The sequence below is a fragment of the Mobula birostris genome, chromosome 6 (genome assembly GCF_030028105.1).
Source record: "Mobula birostris isolate sMobBir1 chromosome 6, sMobBir1.hap1, whole genome shotgun sequence".
NCBI lineage: Eukaryota > Metazoa > Chordata > Chondrichthyes > Myliobatiformes > Myliobatidae > Mobula > Mobula birostris.
The window spans coordinates 112,540,533-112,560,824 of NC_092375.1; the positions used below are offsets into that span (position 1 = coordinate 112,540,533).

Below are 20,292 nucleotides of genomic sequence, written 5' to 3' on the forward strand. Positions count from 1 at the left end.
AAGGCCAACACACCATAAGCCTTTTTAACTAACATATCAACTTGCATGACAACTTTGAGGAATCTATGGGCGTGGACCCCAAGATTTATTTGTTCCTCCACCCGCTAAGAATCCTGCCATTACAACCATAAGACAAAGGAGAAGAATTAGGCCATTCAGTTAAGTGTCTCCTCTGCTGTTTGGTCATGGCTGATTTAATTTCCCTCTCAACCTCATTCTCTTCTAATTCAATCTTCCAAAGTGAATCACTTCACACTTTTGGGTTGAAATCCATCTGCATCCTGTGTACAATGTGGTAGCGTGGTGGTTAGCGCACTGGTACAGCTCAGGGCGCCGGAGTACGGAGTTCAATTCAGGCGTCTTCTATAAGCAAGTTTGCATGTTCTCCCTGTGAACCCAGGGGGTTTCCTCCAGATGCTCTGGTTTCCTCCCAGAGTCCAAAAACATGCTGGTAAGTTGTTCTGTGATTAGGCTAAGGTCAGTGGGTTGCTGAATGGTGCAGCTGGTTGGGCCAGAAGGGCCTGGTCTGCCTGGTCTCTCTAAATAAAGAAATAAAACACCAGCCCATGCACTGGGCACCTGAATCCACACAGACAGGGAGCTGAAGACCTGATTACTGGCCACTGTGGTGCATCAAGAAGGACATAAACAGAGACAGTTGCACAAAGGGTGACTGACAGAGAAGATAAGATAGTGAGGAGCCGAGGCTGTGGACAGCTGAGACAAGAACTGGTGGGAGCAAGGGCAAAAATAGGGCCAGTTTCCAGGGGAGCCAGCAAGGGCTCACGAACTAATTCCATCAGGAATGCCGGGGGAATGTTGCAGCTGCATGAATTAGCAAGTGGTGATCAAAAATAACTGGACATGCCCATCTGTTGAGAGGCCTGGAATCCAGAGTTATTGAGATCTTAAAAGAAGAGAGAAGGTAGAATTCCAGGACAGGACCTTGTACTTTTAATGTGTTTTTGGAGTTTGTAGAGACGTAGAATCATAGAGCAGCACAGAAACTAGCCCTTGGGCCTATCTAGTCCATGCCAGCCCGACATTCCACCTAGTTCCACCTAACTGCACCCTGGCCATAGCCCTTCATATCCAGGAAAATCCTGACAATTCTGGACAATGTTTCTCACCTCCTGCATGCCACCTTGGCTGAACAGAGGAGCACTTTCAGTGATGGACTAGGACAACTGTGCTGCTCCAAAGAGTGCTCTATGAGGTCATTCTTGCCCTCATCCATCAGGCTTTATAATGAGTCAACCTGTAGCTGAGGAAATTACCTTGTAATCTTTGACTTGTAAATCTTGTACATCTTATTTTTAAGGTAACTTATTTTTATTCTTTCTTACTTCTAATATTTGTATATCTGTGCACTTGTAATGCTACTGTGACACTGTAATTCCCTCTGGGATCAATAAAGTATCTATCTATCTGTATCCCTCTCATCCATGTACTTTTCCATGTAACGTCACTTATATGTTATGGAAATGAAAAGGTTTAATGTATGAGGAGCATTTGACGGGCCTGCGATTGTACCTGCTGGAGCTTGGAAAAATAAGGAGGGGATCCCATTGAAACCTATCGAGTATTGAAAGGCCTAGATAGAGATGTATCCTATAGTGGGGGAATCTAGAGGTTACAGCCTAGGAATAGAGGGGCGCCCCTTTAGAACAGAGATGAGGAGGAATTTCTTTAACCAAAGAGTGGTGAATCTGTGGAATTCATTATCACAGATGGCCGTGGAGGCCAAGTCATTGGGTATATTTAAAGCAATGGTTGATAGGTTCTTGATTAGTCAGGGCAGCGAAGGTTCTGGATGACCTAGTCCTGCTCCAATTACCTCAAGGTCTTATGGTCTAATTGAACCTGCATCCACTACTTCCTCTGGCAACATGTTCCACACTGTCACCACCCTTTGAATCAAGAAGTTCCCCCTCAGGGTTCCCTTAAATATTTCACCTTTCAACCTTACCCTATGCCCTCTGGTTCTAGTCTGACCCAACCCGAGAGGAAAAATCCTGCAATCATTTATCCAATCTATACCCCTCGTAATTTTGTACATGCCAATAAGATCTCTCCTCCATTCTCCTTTGCTCCAGGAAATGAAGTCCTAATCAAAACTACTTTTCCCTTTTACTCAGGTTCTGAAGGGGGTGGGGGGAAGGAATTGTACACATTTTGGAATTAAGTCCTGATGCAGGGTTTCAACCCAAAAACATCAACAACACCTTCATCCCTCCCCACAGATGCTGCTTAACTTGTTGACTTCCTTCAGCAGTTTGTTTGTGGCTCCAGATTCCAACGTCTGTAGTTTCTAGTGTCTCTTCGGTATCATAATAAACAGCACCAAAAGCACATAATGGAAAGGAAGGGAAAGAAAGATGGAAAGGGAGAAGCGGGGAGGGGAGAGAGAGGAGTGGACAGGTGTATATATGTTCATATGTTTGACCTTAAAATTAATAACCTTACAGGAGCTTGTTGCTGTCCATGACTTGGGTGTTTGTAACCCAGTGTACACTGGTATTGGGTAGTCGGGATGACTCCAGGCTGACTACCAAATAACCTGCTTCTATAGCTCCAGATGCACTGTATCCTAAGTGCTGTCTGAAATAACCCAGTGAGCCTTTCAGCTTAGCGTAATGAGGATTAGAAGATAAACAATACAGGGTGGCATGAGAGTGTGGCAATAAGCGTTAATGCTACCAAAATGCCAGCCACTCCCATTCCATTCCGCCGCTGTCTGAAAGCAGTGCGTACGTTCTCTCTGTGACCACGTGGGTTTCCTCCAAGTGTTCCAGGGTCCTCCCACATCCCAAAGCCATCCAGAATGCTGGAGCAGACTCGGTAGGCTGAATGGGCTAACTTTGCTCCTATCTCTGAAGTTGATTGTTCGCATGGGTGTAACTGAGCACCGTGCACCGTGGGCCAGAGGGGGGGTGCTACCTTCCTGTATTTCTAAATAAAAATAATGTTTTAAAATTGGTACAAAACAGACAGTGGCCCCTTCAGTCCACAATGTTTGCACTTGATATGATGCTGAATTAAACTAATTCTCTTTTGCTACTCAAGATCAAAATCCCTCATTCCCAGTGTATTCGTGTGTCTATCTGACACCACAGTCATAGCTGCTCCTTCCATCACCACCACCCCGACAGCACTTCCCAGAGACCCAACATTCTCTATGTAAAATAAACTTTGCTCACACACTTCCTTTAAAATTTCCCCCTCACCTGAAATACCGTGTCTTCTGTACAGTACCTGACATTTCTACCTCGAGAAAGAGTTTCTGTCTGCTCTGTCAGTGCCCTGCGTAATTTTATAAACTTTTGTCAGGCTAGAGAGGGACAGACAGAGGCTCGGGTGGTGATCACCTGGACTTTCTCATCTCTTGCAGATTACAAGAGGAGATTCAACTCAAGGAGGAGGCAGAGCATAACCTGGCTGCTTTCCGACATGTAAGTCCTGCATCTGATCATGTCCCTGAACCCCATAGTTTTTCCGTTATAGGTGCCGTTGTGGAAATGGAGAGGAAGCTGGTTGTTGGGTGCCAGAGCAGGACAGAAGCTGGTAATCCTACGATAATTATTCACTTCCTGAGACAAGTCATGACTGAATGGCAGAGCAGGCTCATTGGGCCAAATGACCTATTACGCTCTTCTAGCAATTGCTCTGATTGGTTGAAGGAAGGGTATGGGATGAATGGGCATCTTGGAAGAGCGATGCAATGAAATACACCAGACACCAGCTCGTGGATGTTCGGTGTTCAGTGGTTGGGTTTGGGTAGCCTGTTGGAGATTTTTTGCCCTCCACCTCTCACCATGAGCCAGTAGTGGTCAGGTGTGAGGAAGCTCCTAGCCAGATGCTCCTTCACTCTGCTGGCTTCCTCTCCCAAAACCTGTGCCTTGAAAAGTGTCCACACTGCCACCTCTTACTGATTCCCAGGTACATTTCACGTTGCCTGAAACTTAGACCATAAGTCATAGAAGACTGTGCCCTCCGGTCCTAGACTTCCCACTATAGGAAACATCTTCTCCATGTCCAACCTATCGAGGCCTTTCAATATTTGATAGGTTTCAATGAGATTTCCACCACCCCCATCTCAATTCTTCTAACCTCCAGTGAGTACAGGCCTAGAGCCATCAAACGCTCCTCATATGTTAACCTTTTCATTCCTGGGTCACTCTCATGAACCTCCTCTGGACCCTCTCCAATGCCAGCATATCTTTTCTTAGATAAGGCTCTCAGAGCTGCTCACAGTACTACAAGTGCGGTTGACCAATGCTTTATGAAGCCACAGCATTACATCCTTGCTTTCATGTTCTAGTCCTCTGGAAATGAATGCTAACATTGCATTTGCCTTCCTTACCACTGACTCAACCAGCAAATGAACCTTTAGGGAATCCTGCAGGAGGACTTTCTGGTCCCTCTGCACTTCTGATTTCTAAATTTGCTCCCTGTTTAGAAAATTTTGGTCTTTACTTCACCTACCAAAGTACATGACCATATACCTCCCTACGACTTGACTGCATCTGCCACTTCATTGCCCATTCTCCTAATCTGTTTAAGTTCTTCTGCAGACTCCCTGTTTCCTCAGTGTCACCTGCCCCTCACTGATCTTTGTATCGTCCACAAACCTGGTCACAAAGCCAAGTTTGTGGATGAATCTTGTTGGTCTCCCAGCACAGTGAGATGTCCAGAAGGGCGTGCTGCCAGCTGGTATGCTCCAGGCTGCAGGAGTATATGCTGAATGGTGCTGCAGCCAATGCTAAGCTTTATGGGGAAGGACGTTAGTATTGATATAGTATTATTATTATTGATTTATTATTATCACATCTACTAATATAACACCGAGAACCTTTATTTTGCATGCCATACCTCAGCATGTACATTGAGGTGGCACAAAGGGAAAAGCAATAACAGAATGCAGAATATATATTCACTAGCCACTTTATTAACTACTCCTGTACCTAATGAAGTAGCCACTGAGTGTATGCTCGTGGTCTTTTGCTCCTGCAGCCCATCTACTTCAAGGTTCAATGTGCTATGCATTCATAGATTCCTACCTACGCACCACTGTTGTAACAAGTGGTTATCTGAATTGCATTCACCTTCCTGTCAGCTTGAACCAGTCTGGCCATTCCCCTCTGACCTCTCTCACTAACAAGGCATTTTTGTGCAAAGAACTTATGCTCACTGGATTTTTTTTGTTTTTTGCACCATTCTCAATAAACTCTTGGGACTGTTGTGTGTGAAAATCCCAGGTGATCAGCAGTCTCTGAGATACTCAAACCACCCCATCTGGCACCAATGGTCAAAGTCACTCAGATCACATTTCTTCCCCATTCAGATGTTTAGTCGGAACAACTGAACCTCTTGACCTTATCTACATGCCTTTATGCTTTGGGTTGCTGCCACATGATTGGCTGATTCAGTATTTGCATTAATGAGCAGGTGTACTGGTGTACCTAACAAAATGGCCACTGAGTGTAGTTTTACAGTTACAGAGAAAGTCCAATGATAAATAATAGGGTGCAAAGGCCATGGCCAGGTAGTTTGAGGTCAGCTTTATCATACAAGAGGTCTGTTCAAAAGTCTTATAACAGCTGGGGGGGGGGGGGTTGGTGGTGGAAGTTTAATTAAGATCCATTAACTTATTTAGCGCCACACAGCATTGTGGGCTGAAGGGCCTGTTCGTGGGCTGTACTGTTCGATGTTGTCCTCTTAAATGTTCCTAACGTACCTGACTCTACCACTACCCCTGGCAGCGTGTTTCACGCACCTACTGCTCTGCCATCTCCCTTATACGTTCCTCCAATCACCATAAAATTATTTCTTGTGTGTAATTTAATCAATTTCATTAAAATAAAGGCCTTCACTGCTCCAGAGATGCTGGTGTGAGATGGGTCAACAGGGAATGAGGCTTGTCCTGCCAATGGCTGAAGCATTGGTCGGACTGCACTTGGAGTATCGTGTACAGTTCTGGGCCCTTTATTTAAGAAAAGATGTCTGGTGATGGAGAGGGTCCAGGGGAGGTTCGGGAGATGTTCCCAGAAATGAAAGGGTTAATGTATGAGGAGCGTTTGATGGCTCTGGACCTGTACTCACTGGAGTTTGGAAAAATGATGGGGGGCTGCAGATCTGATTGAAACCTATCGAATATTGAAAGGGTAGAGAGGATGTGGAGAGGATGTTTCCAATAGTGGTGGAGTCTAGTACCGGGGGCACGCCCTCAGAGCAAAGGACTTCCCTCCAGAACAGAGGTGAGGAGGAATTTCTTTAGCCAGACGATGGTGAATCTGTGGAATTCCTTGCCACAGACACCTGTGGTGGCCATATCATTGGGTATATTTAAAGCAGAAGTCGTTAGGTTCTTGATTAGTAAAGGAGTCACAGGTTATGGGGAGAGGCAAGAGAATGGGGTTGAGAGAGATAATAAATCAACTATTATGGAATGGCAGAGCAGACTTAATGGGACAAATGGCCTAATTCTGCTCCTGAATCTTGTGGTCTAATGGCTCTGAAATGTGTCCCAGGGTGGCCTCTTTTTCCCAGGGTCAGTATCTGAATGCTCGCTACTTTACTTTTGAATGTGCTTCAGACAGCTGGCAGCTGGCGTCAACTCACTGAGCAACAGAATTGAGCAGAGTTAATCAAGGCAGCTGCCTCTCTTTCTCACAGGATGTGGATGCAGCCACACTGGCCCGCTTGGAACTTGAGCGGAAGATCGAGTCCCTCAACGAGGAAATCGCATTCCTCAAAAAGGTGCATGAGGAGGTGAGTCTGAAGCTTCTCCAGGGCTTTGCTATTTGTCGCTCTCTCCCCTCCTGACAACACCCTTGTAAATTTTCTCTGTGCTCTTTCAACCCTATTGATATCTTCCAGTGTATGTTTTGAAGTATGTATTATAAATAAATGAACCCACATCCTCCAACTCTACTGGCAGCTCATTCCATACTTGCACCAGCCTCTGAGTGAAGATGTTCCCCTTAAATATTTCACCTTTCACCCTTCACCTGTGACCTACAGTTCTCGACTCAACCTTGAGTTGAGTGTGAGGGAGCTCCAAGAAATGGGTTGGGGATTTGCTGTGTAACCATCCCTTTCCCCTCCTGCAGGAACTGCAGGAACTGCAGGCTCAGCTCCAGGAGCAGCAGATCCAAGTGGACATCGACATGGCCAAGCCAGACCTCACCGCTGCCCTGCGTGATATCCGTGCGCAGTACGAGTCCATCTCGGCCAAGAATGTCCAGGAGGCCGAGGAGTGGTACAAGTCAAAGGTTGGTGTGGCAGAAGGTAGTGGGGTGAGGAGGAGGGGTTGGGATGGGCTCACTGTGTGTACACATGGGGTGGGGAAGGAGCTCCAATGATGGAGTGGGTGGGAGAGGGGTGGTCAGTTTGCCGGTGAGGGGGAGCGGGGTCAAGGTTGGAACTCTCCACCTGTTGTGTTGGTGGATTGTTGTTCCCAACTGATGGGCTGAATGGTTTCCTTCTGTCTGACTCAATTATTGACAGCCATTACCGTCTGGTTTGGTGCATCATCCTCTCAGAAAACATGAAAGCTACAGTGAACTGTCATGTCAGCAGCAAAGGTCATTGGCTACAGTCTACCATCACTGCAGGACTTGCGTGTATCCCGAAGCAGGCAGGAAAATTATTGCGGTCACTACGCGTACTGTAAAGTGACTCTCCCAAAAACTCCCTTCTGAAAAGCGCTATAGATCTCTTAAAACAAAACCTTAACACCATCTTAAAAGTTTTTTCCCCCGGGCTCTTAATCTGATTAACCATTCTAGTTGGCCTCCCCACCCGCCTCTATCTAGTACCTCAGTCACTGTACTGCACTGTAAACACTCTAAACCACTTTTTATAATGCTGTATTCATTGTAAATACTTTCCGATATTTATGTACTCATGCAAATTTTACTCAATATCAGTCCTTTAATATATAACATTTTTTTAGCTTTTTTTATTTGTATATAATCCATTTCTTTGTTCTTTATACAATTCTTTAATCTTTATAACTGTTGAATGCTGTTTTGTTGCATGTCATTCCAAAACAGCACAGCAAATTCCTAATGATAGGCAATCAGTGGAGGTGAGTGTGATGAGGTTGTCTATTGGCGGTTGCTCAGGGGGCTGTAGAGGCCGATCTGAGATCCACATATTCTGGTGCAGAGTGAACAACAGTAAGTGGTGGCTGTGGTTAGTAGTCGGGTCTTTTGGTTGTTCAATCTCTCCTTTCACAGCTACCACTTGTTCTCTGCAATACAGCGAAGATTGTTCTCAAGTAGCACAGCTACCCCCAAACAGATTTCCCCCGGGTGTATCTACTGAGTGCAATGTCTTCCCCGTTTTTAGAAGTAATGTTGGATTTCATCAGGCTGATTTTTGATGTTATCTTTCAAACATTTCCTTTGCCCACCAAGGTTTCACTGACCTTCCTTCAACTGAATGAGAATCGGGTTTAATATCACTGGTATACAATATGTTGTGAAGCCGGTTGTTTTGCGGGTGCCTGAGGTGAGCAGGGAGGGGTAGCATCTCTGGTGAAGGGGCTTGTGTCCATTCTGGGGCAGCTCTCACCTTTGGTCCATACCAATTCGGCTCTCAGCTCTCGCCTGAGCAGCTGTTTGCATGCGACAGCGGCCACACCCCAGTACACTGCTTCAACAGGCGGGTTAAACCAGGCGAGCGCAGCCAGCAGGCCTCGTACCCCAGTGAGATGGAGATATGCCTGTCCTAGCATATGAAGTCAGCTACGGTGGACTGGGCTAATGAGATCAACTGTGAGATCCAACAACCAGGAAGGCAGTTCTGCAACACTTCCTGGGGAGCGAGGGGCATGACGAGGCAGAGAAGGTGTGATGGTCATCCTCGTCACCAAGGGACTCCCCAGTCTGTGATAACTACTTATATTTCTGGATGCAGACTTCCAAGGTCAGGAGAGTGGAACTGCCCCAGTAAAACAGCTTTTCCACTTTAAAAACTCTCTGCACTGGTTTCCTGTCATTGTTGGATTCGACGGACAACCATTACATTGCAATACATAATAATAAAAAAAATTATAAACTACAATAAGAAATATATGTATATAATTAAATTAAACAAGTAGTGCAAAAAGAGGGCCAAAAAAAGATCCGATTAGAATGCTTTCTCTGGTACAACTGCAGAAATTTGCGAGATCATGAAACTGTGAATAGAGGATCTGAATATGGCAAATATAGTTCAGGTTTAAGATGGCACTACTGAGGACGAGTGACAACTTACTGGTGGTTTTCAAAGCAAGAAGTACTACAAGGTACTTTATTAATAAACTTTTTATGTAAATAATTACGGTCAATGATCATCGCAAACAATGAAGAGGTGAGCAAAGGCTAGTTGAGGATCAAAACGTGCATGTGGGAGTGAGGTTGATCAAGATGGAGTCTGAGTTGGAGCGAGCAGACTGGAGGAACCTGTCCACCTAAACCGAAAGCAAGGTTTGATTGATTTGGAAAGGTCAGTCTGCACCGAAACCTGGTGACGGCGTCCGGGCCCAAAACACGTCGAAGTGAAAGGGCCTGGGTCCTAGAAAGAGTGGACGATTTAAACACCGGGCCTGGATGGATTGAAAAGGCAGGGTGTTGGGACCGGGCTGGTTCTGCTCACTGCTTCGTGATGTTTACTCTGCTCTTTGCCGCACTGAGGCTGAGGCTCTGGCTGCTCCAGGGGGGGCTTCGTGTCTCTAGGTTCAGGGACACTATGTGATGAACTGAGGCTGAGGCTCTGGGCCTGCTCCAGCTGCTTTGTTTGCATGTTCTGTCTCTCTCTGTCTCTCTCTGTCTCTCTCTCTCTCTGTCTCTGTCTGTCTCCACATTGGGTTTTAGTCTTTTTTTTAAATGAGTTCTTTTGGGTTTCTTGCTTTGTAGTTGCCTATAAGGAGATAAATATGAAGGTTGTATAATGTATGCGTCCTTAGACAATAAATGTACTTTGAAATAAACTTGACCCTTGATCGTGAAAGTATATCCACCCCATATATCCTGAACTTCACTTCCAATTGCTAGGAAATGATAATTAGTTTAGAATTGTCACGGATAGCTGAGATGCATACATTTTGATAAAAGGATTATTCTAAATGGAGAGCACATTCAGAAATCAGAGGTGAAAAGGGACTTGGGAGCTGTTATGCAGGATTCCCTAAAGGGTAAGCTGCAGGCTGAGGAAGAAATGTAATGTTAACATGCATTTCAAGAGGACTCGAATATAAAAGCAAGGATGTGATGTGTGGCTTTATAAAGTATGGTCAGGCTGCACTTTGATTATTGTGAGCAGTTTTGGAAGGCCTAGATAGTGGATGTGGGTAGGATGTTTCCTATAGTGGGAGAGCCTAGGACCACAGGGCATAGCCTTAGGAAAGAAAGACAGCTCTTTAGAACAGATGCTGTATGAGGTGGAATTTATCTAGTCTGAGGCTGAAGTTATTGGGTACATTTAAAGCCGAGGTTAATCGATTCTTGATTAGTAAGGGTGTCGGATGTTACGAAGAGGAGGCAGGTGAATGGGGCTGAGAGGGATGATAAGCCATGGTGGGAAGATGGAGTGGACATGATGGGCTGAATGGCCCAATTCTCCTCCTCGGTCTTGTGGTTTAAATGCTTTTGTCTGTCTGTCGTCCAGATAAATCATTCCATCTATGTCCACCAAGAGTAACAAGAAACATAGAATGCAGAATATAGTGCTACAGTTAGGGAACATCCAATGCAGGTAGACAAATAAAGGTTTAAAAAATTAATGTATTTGTCACATAGTCAAAGTACAAATATATGACCATATACAACCCTGCCATTCATTTTCTTGTACTCATACCAAGTAAATCCATAGAATCAATGAAAGCACATGCCCAAAAGGATGGACATACAACCAATTTGCAAAAGACAATGAAGTGTGCTAACACAAAAGGAAAAAAAAAAGATAAATATCGAGAACATGAGATGAAGAGTCGCTGAAAGTGAGTCCATAGAATGCAGGAACAGTGCTGTGATGGGGCAGGTGAAGCTGAGTGAAGTTATCCCAATTGGTTCAAGAGCCTGATGGTTGAGGGGAATAACTGTCCCTGAACCTGGTGGTGAGAGTCCTGGGGCTTCCCCGCCTTCTTCCAGATGGCAGCCTGGCCTAGGTGATGGGGGTCCATCGGTGTATGCACATCAAAATAAGCTTTCAATCGTGGCTGGATTCAATACTGTGTCAGAGTGTGGGTGGTGATGGGAGGGTGTTATCTCCATAAGGAGGGGCTGCTGTCTGATGGGAGAAGAGGGTCAGAGTTTGAGGAGGACCACCATGGTTTACTGCTTGCCTTCCCTCATCTTTGGTCACAGGTAGCAGATCTGAATCAGAGTGCAGTCAAGAACAATGATGCCTTGCGCCAGGCGAAGCAGGAGGCGATGGAGTTCCGTCACCAGATCCAGACCTACACCTGCGAGATTGATGCCCTTAAGGGATCCGTGAGTATCTGCTGATTTTCCCCTTCCCCACCCAACCTGTCACCAAGTGCTCTACCACAAACCCATGCACCTCCGCACCACATGTCACCAGCTGGTGAGAAATCCGAGCTGCGACACTGAGTAATGCCGGCATTTCAGGGAGAACAGTGGCAATCTGTAGGCACATAGGGACATTCCACACTTGCTTGCTTACTTAACCCCTACGGGGGCATAGACCGCCAACAGCAACTCACCAGAGCCCTCTGTCCTGGGCCAGACTTACAGGTCATCCCCAGGTGCAGCCCTTTCTCCTAGATCCTTCCTCTCCTAGGGATGAGGTCTTTGGAGCTTCTGTTGGTGTTTCTATACCTCTGGGTTGTCATTGTTCTGCCCTTTTTCCCTCTATCTCAATTCTAAGACCACAGGATGAAGGTTGAAGCAGTCTGTGCTGGAAATCTGAGACAGTCTCCACCACCTGTGGCTCCACTCAGTTTCTGGGAAGTAATTACCCTGGCAACTGGTCCTGAGGAAGGGTCTCGGCCTAAAACATTGCCTCTTTATTGCTCTCTGTAGATGCTGTCTGACCTGCTGGCTTCCTCCAGCATCTTGTGTGGGTACTCTGGATTTCCGGCATCTGTAGAACCTCTTGTGTTTATCATTACTTGGCAAACTTTCTGCAAATAGATGAGTTATTTTTAATTCATTCACAGTTCCAGGGCAAGTGTCACTCGAGCATCTTGAGTCATGGAGAGATATAGCATGGAAGTGAGCCTTTGGCCTACAACCTCGTTACTGACCATTGCCACCCATTTACACTGGTCCAACATACAGCACAGAAACAGGCCCTTCTGCCCATCTAGTCCATGCTAAACTGTTACTCCACATTGTCCCACCTACATAACCCTCTATACCCCTCCCATCCATGTACCTACCAATTGTTTGTTCCTCTCCGTAGATGCCGCCTGACCTGTTGAGTTCCTCCAGCATTGTGTGTGTGTGTGTGTGTGTTGGTCTGGATTTCCAGCATCTGCAGAATCTCTGATCTGTGTCTCTGATTCTGATTTTGATCCTCCTGCTCATTCTGTCCCTGATTCTGACCTCTTTCCTGCAGAACGAATCACTGATGCGCCAGCTGAGGGAGATGGAGGACAGGTTTGCCAATGAGGCAGCGGGCTACACAGACACGATCGCGCGGCTGGAGGATGAGATCCGTCATCTGAAGGACGAGATGGCCAGGCATCTTCGAGAGTACCAGGACCTCCTCAATGTCAAGATGGCGCTGGATGTGGAGATTGCTACCTACAGGAAGCTGCTGGAGGGAGAAGAGAGCAGGTGGGTCCATGGTGTTGGCATTCCTGTCCCTCCCACGGTGTGACCCTCCCTCAGTACTGTCCCTTTCTGTTTACAAATATACAAAACCTTATTCAAATACAAATCACACAAAGATTATAGGTTACAATACAGTTAAGGGATTTAAATTAAAATCAAGTTATTGCCATCTATAATGAACTCATTTCTCTGGGAGGCCCACCGTTCAAGGAAATTACCCATCCTCACATGCTCCCTCTCCAAGGATACCCTGGCACAATTGTAGCCCCTGAAGAGGGGCAGCAGTTGGCTTGGGCAAAGCCCTCAACAGCCTGCTATCTAGAGCCATGAATGGCCATCTTGACCAGGCCCAGGAGCAAGCCTACCAGGACATTCAGTACCACCCTTTGCACAGTGTGATGCTCCCTCAGTACTGCCCCTCCCATAGTGTGACCTCCCCCTCCCCCCCCAACTCCTGCCCCTCCAGTACTGTTGTTTTGTTACTCCAAAACATAAAACTAATTGAAAGAAAAACATGAAGCTGGGGATAACTTGTGTACACTCAGTTTTTACTTTAGTGAGGTGCACACTTATGACTTGGTGACGTAATGACGTATGCCATTCACATACTTTTACGTATAACCTTTAATGAGTTATGTAAACAAAGAATGCTTGATCAAACAATATGTTTACAATACTACTCAAATATTACTGAAATATTAAATACACAAGTACAGTCCCTCCCTCAGTGTGACTATCTCTGAGCCAACACTCCCACAGTGTGACCCTCCCTCAGTACAGTTCCTCTGATAGTGTGTCAATTCTCTTGCCTGGTAGTATTTGTAATCTCTCGTTACTTGCTTTTATTTTAGGATTGTGCTGCCTGTCCAGTCATTTTCAAGTCTGAGTTTCAGAGGTAGGTTAATATCCTGCTCCTAATGGCATCAGCTTCATTCCTATGGCTGTTGCTGTCAATGCGGGAGTAAACCTGTGATGCATTACATTCCAGAGACCAGTCCTGAGCAGCCTCGCCATGCGGAGCTCCACACCAAGAAGACCGTGACCATCAAGACTTATGAGACCAGAGACGGAGAGGTGAGCATCATGGTGTGTTTGGAGGGAGAGAAGGAAGGAAGAGCAGGAATGGGAAGAAAAGAGAGAAAATTAAAGAGGGATGGAGGGAGAAGAGAGAGAGTGAGGGAGAGCAAGCGAGGGAGAGAAAGTGAGGGGGATATTGAGAGAGGGAACAGAGAAAGTAAGCAATTATAAGGAAAGAGTAAGCAAGTGAGAGAGAAAGGGAGTTGGGGAGAGAAAGATTTAAAGTGTGGGGGGCAGGGAAAGGAGTGAAACTGAAAGAGGCAGAAGAAAGAAGCAGAGAGAGGAAGACGAGAGTCAAAGAAAAGACTTTTTTAAAAACGAGCTTGAAATTGTATGACCCTCTTGTTACCACAGGAAGTCCTAAATGTTTTGGACCACGTGGATAAAATTTGGTTGCCTTCTATGAAGCAATGGGGAGACCTGATAGAAGATTATACAATCATGAGAGGCATAGATAGACTAGTGAGCTGACACCTATTATCCCAGGGTGAAAATGTCAAATATTAGGGGGCGTGCATTTAAAGTAAGGGAGGGAGCAGGTTCAAAGGAGATATGTAGGGAAAGGTTGTTCAAACACAGTGGGTGTGCCTGAAATCTGCTGTTGAGGCAAATCCAACAGTTTAATGTTCTTGGATAGGTGCATGAATATGTAGAGAATGAAGGGATATGGACCATGTGCTGGCAGAAGAGACTAGACTATATTAAATTAGTTTTATTTGTCACATGTACAATTCTCTCTGCCCCTCATTCCCCCCCCCTCCACTCCACCCTGTCCCAATCACTAATGTGTTGTTCTCTCCCTTTCTCACCCTACCAGCTGATCAGTGAGTCGTCACAGCAGCAACAGGAGCTGTCTTAAACCCCAGAGCGAGAGATGTACCAGACGTATCACCTGACCCTGGACTCCATGCCACACCTTCCCTCACCCCACCTCCCCCACCTCACCCACCACCAGCTATCTACCAGGTTAACAGCAACAACACGCGCACACACAGACATACACACACGCACACACAGGACGGGACAATGACAACGTGCCTCAGAAGCCAGCCAAAGGGAGCTGTCGGCCAACGTTAGTGGAGAGTCACATGTTGTGTGGCTTCAAAGACCACGGGAAAGAGACAGTCCGATTTCGTAACATGGACAACGCCCGTCTAAGAACAGAGATATCGAGAACTTGACCATCTCAGCAATGAGACCCTTTCAGGAAGGCCATGTCTGCCCCCATGTCTCATTTCCACTCCCCTGCCTGATCCTGGGGTTCTGGATTTTTCCAAATATCCACCTGTCGGCCTTGAGAACCCTCAGTGATGGAGGCTCCACAACCAGTCAAGCAACAGAGTTTATGCCCCTCCCATGTTTATAATCTATCAAGAATTGGACCAGAGTGTGCAGGGATGTGGGACTGTGAGGATTAGTGGGGAAACACCAACCGCATCTGATGGGCCCCCATTCCCTCCTCAGCACAGAAGCCATTCCTGGATTTCTCAGGGGGAAATAGGGATGGGCCAGAGGAAGACTCTGATCATCCTGCCATAAGACCATAAAATATAGAAGCCAAATTAGGCCAATCAGCCCATCCAGTCTGCTCTGACATTCCATCATGGGTCACTTACTATCCCTCTCAACCCCATTCGCCTGCCTTCTCCCTGTAACCTTTGACACCCTTACTACAAGAGTCTGTCAACCCCTGCTTTAAATATACCTATTGACTTGGCTTCCACGGCAGTCTGTGACAATTAGACTCACCACCCTTTGCCAAAAGAAGCCATTATTGATTCCTGTTCCACTCCTATCGGCATTAGAATTAGAATTGGTTTATTATTACATTACTGAGGTAGAGTTAAAAGCTAGTCTGGAATATTGTTCATACACATCACTTCATATTCTATCTAGCTAGCCTCCAACCTGAATATTGATTTCTCCAACTTCTGGTAATCTCTCCCCTTCCCTCCTTCTCTCTTTTCCATCCCACATTCTGGTCCCCTTCTCACCCCTCACTTTTTACCTGCCCATCACATCTCCTCCTTCTCTTTACTCCATGATCCACAGTATCAGATTCCTCCTTCTTCAGCTCTTCACCTCTATCACCTATCCCCTCCTAGCTTCTCACTTTATCACCCCTCCCCACCTACCCATCTTCCTCCCTCACTTGGTGTCACCTATCACCTGCCAGCTTGTAATCCTCCCCCCTAACTCCTACTACCTTATTCTGCCTCAAGATTTCTAGCGCCTGCAGAATATCTTGTGTTCTTATTCTGCCTTCAGCCATATTCTTTCCAGTCCTGATGAAAGGTCTCGGCCTGAAACATCAACTGTTTTTTCTCCCCTCCATAGACGCTGCCTGACCTGTTGAGCTCCTCCAGCATTTTGTGTGCGTTGCTCAAGATTTCCAGCATCTGCAGAATCTCTTGTTTATTATTCCATTACACAGGGTATTGAGGTAGTACAAGGCAAAACAATAACAGAGTGAAGTGTTACAGAGGAAATGCAGTGCAGGTAATCAATAAGGTGCAAGGTCCTTTCTCCAGGTGGATCAATTGGCCACATTCAACAGAGATTTGCTGGGGACCACCGGGATTCCTAACTGTGGCATCCCCCTCTGCCATCACCCTCCTCAAACTAAATCTTTCTGTAGGAGGGTGATGGAGACATAGTCATCTCTAGGCTTTGTTCTTGGACGATCCATTGTGCTCATGGCTTTGATGTAGACATTTGAGCTGGTCTGGTTAATTCTTAGTGCATTGTGATATCCTTCCATACTGAATTTACAGCCTCAGAATGGCCATTTGCTCCCTCTGCGTGGTGTTCCTACTGCCAACACCCTCTATCAATCCTCCCTCCCTCCTCTGGCTCAGAGTTGTGGGAAGATACAGCATCCAATCATGTTACTTCAGCCCATCGAGTCTACGCCAACCAACAGCCACTCATTTACCCAGTTTCTCTGAGCGGGCAACATGGAAGAAGAGCAGTTAGCGTAACGCTATGGCAGTAAATGGAATGTGGGCAAATGGAACGAACTTGGATGTGCTTTTTGGGTGGCATGAAGCCGTTGGGCCTGTTTTGGTGCTGTATGATTCGATCTGGAGATGGAGGGGGCTGTGAGGTGGGAAGGGGAATTTCATTTTTCTTCAGTGCCAAAGTGATGCAGTGGTCAGGCACTCTGTACTCACTCCCAGCACTCTGAGGTCACTTCAAGAGACTGGTGGTTCCACCTCAGTCCCACCCACACCAGGTTAGGGGTGAAGGACACCCCGTAGAACATAGAACAGTACAACACAGTACAGCACAGGCTGTAACCCCCAATGTTGTGCTGACATTTTAACCTACTCTAAGATCAATCTAACTCTTTCCTCACACACGTCTTTCCATTTTTCTAACAGCCATGTTCCTATCTAAGAGTCCCTTAAATGCCCCTAATGTGTCTACTTCTACCACCACCCCTGGCAGCATGTTCCATCCAGCCACCCCTCTCTCTATATTAAAAAAATGAGCCTGGGTCCTATCCCTCCCTCCCACCCACCCACCATCCATGTACTTATCCAAACTTCTCTTAAATGCTGCAGTGGAACCTGCGTCTGGCATTCTAGCTGGCAGCTTGTTCCACTCTCACACTACCTTCTGAGTGAAGAAGATTCCTGCTCGGGTTCCCTTCAACTCTTTCAGTCATCGGCCCATGTCAGAGGAATAACTAAAGCAGGGTGGGCTTTAAAGGGGTGGCTAAACAAGGAGATGCAAAGGGGATGCCGGGGCTCGAGGCTCTGGTAGCCAGAGATGCGGCCACCAAAGGCACAGTGACCAAACTTGGGGAAGAGCCGAAGGCCAGGACTAGATGGGAGTAAAGATCGCGAAGGGTTGTAGGGCTCGGGAGGTGACAGACAAAAGGAGGGGCAAAGATAGTGGAAGAGTTGTGAGGACAGAACAGAGATTGGTCTGTGTCCAGGGTAGAGGTAATGATTAACTTTATTTGTCACACGTACATTGAAACCTACAGTAAAATGCAGTGTTTTGCATCAATGGCCAACATAGTCTGAAGATGTTCTAGTGTCGCCAAGCTTCCAGCGCTAACACAGCATGCCCAAGCTCACTAACACTAACTCGTACATCAGCGGAATGTGAGAGGAAACCAGAGCACTCAGAGGAAGCTCGCGCAGATATGGGGAAAACGTACAAACTCCTTAAAGATGAACAGAGTTGAACCCCGAACTCTGACACTGTAAAGCATTATGCTAACCGCTAGGCTCCCGTGCTGCCCTGGATTGGAGGAGAGTAGGGTTGTAGGGGCAAGAGGAGGTTACAGAGGAAGGGAGGGGCATAGACAGCAAAGGAGGACAAGACCAAGGATTGGTGTGGGTCAGGAGTAGGAGTGGTGGGAAAATAGGACTTAATGTGGGCTTGGACACTGGGGGTTTGTGGGAGGTGGTGGTAGTCTATTTCCCTCTCCCCCAGGGTCTAATCCTGCAGAACCAGCAACACCAACCTGCTGATAGGCAAGCCAACTAATCAAATCACCTTGATCAAGGAACCCCGCTCCCCCACAAACCAAGCACCAGCCATGAACCGACCACCATCCCTGGCAGTATGTTCGACATACCCACCACTCTCTGTGTAAAAACTCCTACTTCTAACGTCACCCCTCCTATGCTTTTCTCCAACCACATTAAAATTAAGCCCCCTCCTATTTGTTGTTTCTGCCCTGGGTAAAAGTCACTGGCTGTCCACTCTATCCATGCCTCTTATTATCTTGTGCACCTTTGTCAAGCCACCTCTCATCCTCCTTCACTCCAAAGGGAAAAGCCTGAGCTCACTCAACTTAACCTCATAAGACATGCTCTCTGATCTAGGCAGCAACCTGGTAAATCTCTTCTGTACTACCTCCATACAGGGTGTGATGGTACACCGGCCAACTACGTCACTGTACCAGAATTCAGGGAGTTAAAAGTATCTGAATAAAATTTCATGGAAAATTATATTTTCTTACCATTTATAGCAATGGTTTCGGGGTAGAGCAGGTGTATAAGAGCTTCCTATAGTTAATTTAGTAGAAAAGGTGAGCATTTAATACAGAAGTCTATTCAGCCCATCAAGTTACTTGAAAGAGATGCCCTCCATCTGCTAAGATCTTTCTTCTCATCTATGAAAGTTTGGTCTCTTAACAAGGTCCTATTGAAGTTCCTCTTGAATCTTTATTTCATTTAGAGACACAGCACATTAACAGGCCCTTCTATCCAAACATGCCACCCAATTACACACGTGGCCCATTGATCTACTAACCTGTACATCTCTGGGATGTCGGAGGAAACCTGCAAGGTCACGGGGAGAATGTACAAATTCTTTGCAGACAGTGGCAGGAACTGAACCTGGGTCACTGACGCTGTAATAATGTTACGCTAATCTCTGTGCCGTCCCAATTTGGCTCCTTGAAATAGGAGTACAGTAAAGTTTCACTGGATGGGTTTCTGGTGCGCCATATTTTAATTCGGTGGCCCCTCTGTCTGAGTGACCCCCCTGTCTGTTCCAGGAAGAGAGATGGGGTCTATACTCTGACTTTAGATGAACATATTGTGATCTCATTGAAGTGAATTCTGACAGGGCCTGAGGGGTTAGAGGTGGAGCTAATGACCTGGTCGTCAATAGCAACGAGCCACTGACTCAAAATTCAGACAGAAATGAATGGTGTTCCTTCATGTGGAGGACAGTGAGTCTTTGGAATACTTAGTGCAGAAGAATTGTGGAGCCTCAATCACAGATGTCAAAAAAAAATGTTTGGACGTTGTGGGAATCAGGAGATGTGGAAAGAGACACAGAGGTGAAAGGGCAGTCATTTTACTGAATGATAGTCCCTTGCAAGAGACAAAATGGCCTTCTTTTCTTACTTCTTCTATGCTATTATATCCTTCCAGGCTGCGACGCCGCAGTGGGTAAAATCGGGTTCCCATCACTCACCTGGTTCTGTGGCAGCCTCTCTGCCCTGGTGATCTTCCTGTCTCTGATAACCATTTCTCTTTTGTAGATGTGAACACTTGTATTAAACCTCCACTTCCACCTGCTGCCTCTGCTTTTTCCTGTATGTCTGTGTGCACAGTGGTAGAGCATAAGGGTATAGGTTTACTATTGCATACGTACTGCACAATAGTGATAAACCTGACTTTGTAAGTCATCCATATGGTTCATTATACTGATATGATTAGCTTTTCTCATAAGCATACAGTAAAAAGCAACAATGATGTGCAGGGAGCAGCCCACCACTGTGGCCTTGCTTCAGGCACCAACATGGCATGCCCACACGCCTAACCCTAACCCCTACGTCTTTGGAATGTGGGAGGAAACAGGAGCACCCTGAGGAAACCAACTCAGTCACAAGGAAAATGTACAAACTCCTTACAGGCCGGGGTGAGAGTTGAACCCCTGCTCTTGCAGCTGGCGC

The 20,292-nt window shown here is 46.3% G+C and overlaps 1 protein-coding gene across 1 annotated transcript in view; it reads left to right on the plus strand.

Annotated features, from left to right (window-relative positions):
- Positions 1 to 19,910, plus strand: part of desmb (desmin b) — a 31,547-nt gene extending 11,637 nt beyond the window's left edge. The window contains exons 2-9 of the mRNA XM_072261012.1: positions 3,392 to 3,452; positions 6,676 to 6,771; positions 7,113 to 7,274; positions 11,355 to 11,480; positions 12,571 to 12,791; positions 13,640 to 13,683; positions 13,777 to 13,862; positions 14,683 to 19,910. Of these exons, the coding sequence (XP_072117113.1) occupies positions 3,392 to 3,452; positions 6,676 to 6,771; positions 7,113 to 7,274; positions 11,355 to 11,480; positions 12,571 to 12,791; positions 13,640 to 13,683; positions 13,777 to 13,862; positions 14,683 to 14,724 (838 nt within the window). The 3' untranslated portion in view covers positions 14,725 to 19,910. The remainder of the gene's footprint in view (positions 1 to 3,391; positions 3,453 to 6,675; positions 6,772 to 7,112; positions 7,275 to 11,354; positions 11,481 to 12,570; positions 12,792 to 13,639; positions 13,684 to 13,776; positions 13,863 to 14,682) is intronic.
- The last annotated feature ends 382 nt before the right edge of the window (positions 19,911 to 20,292 follow it).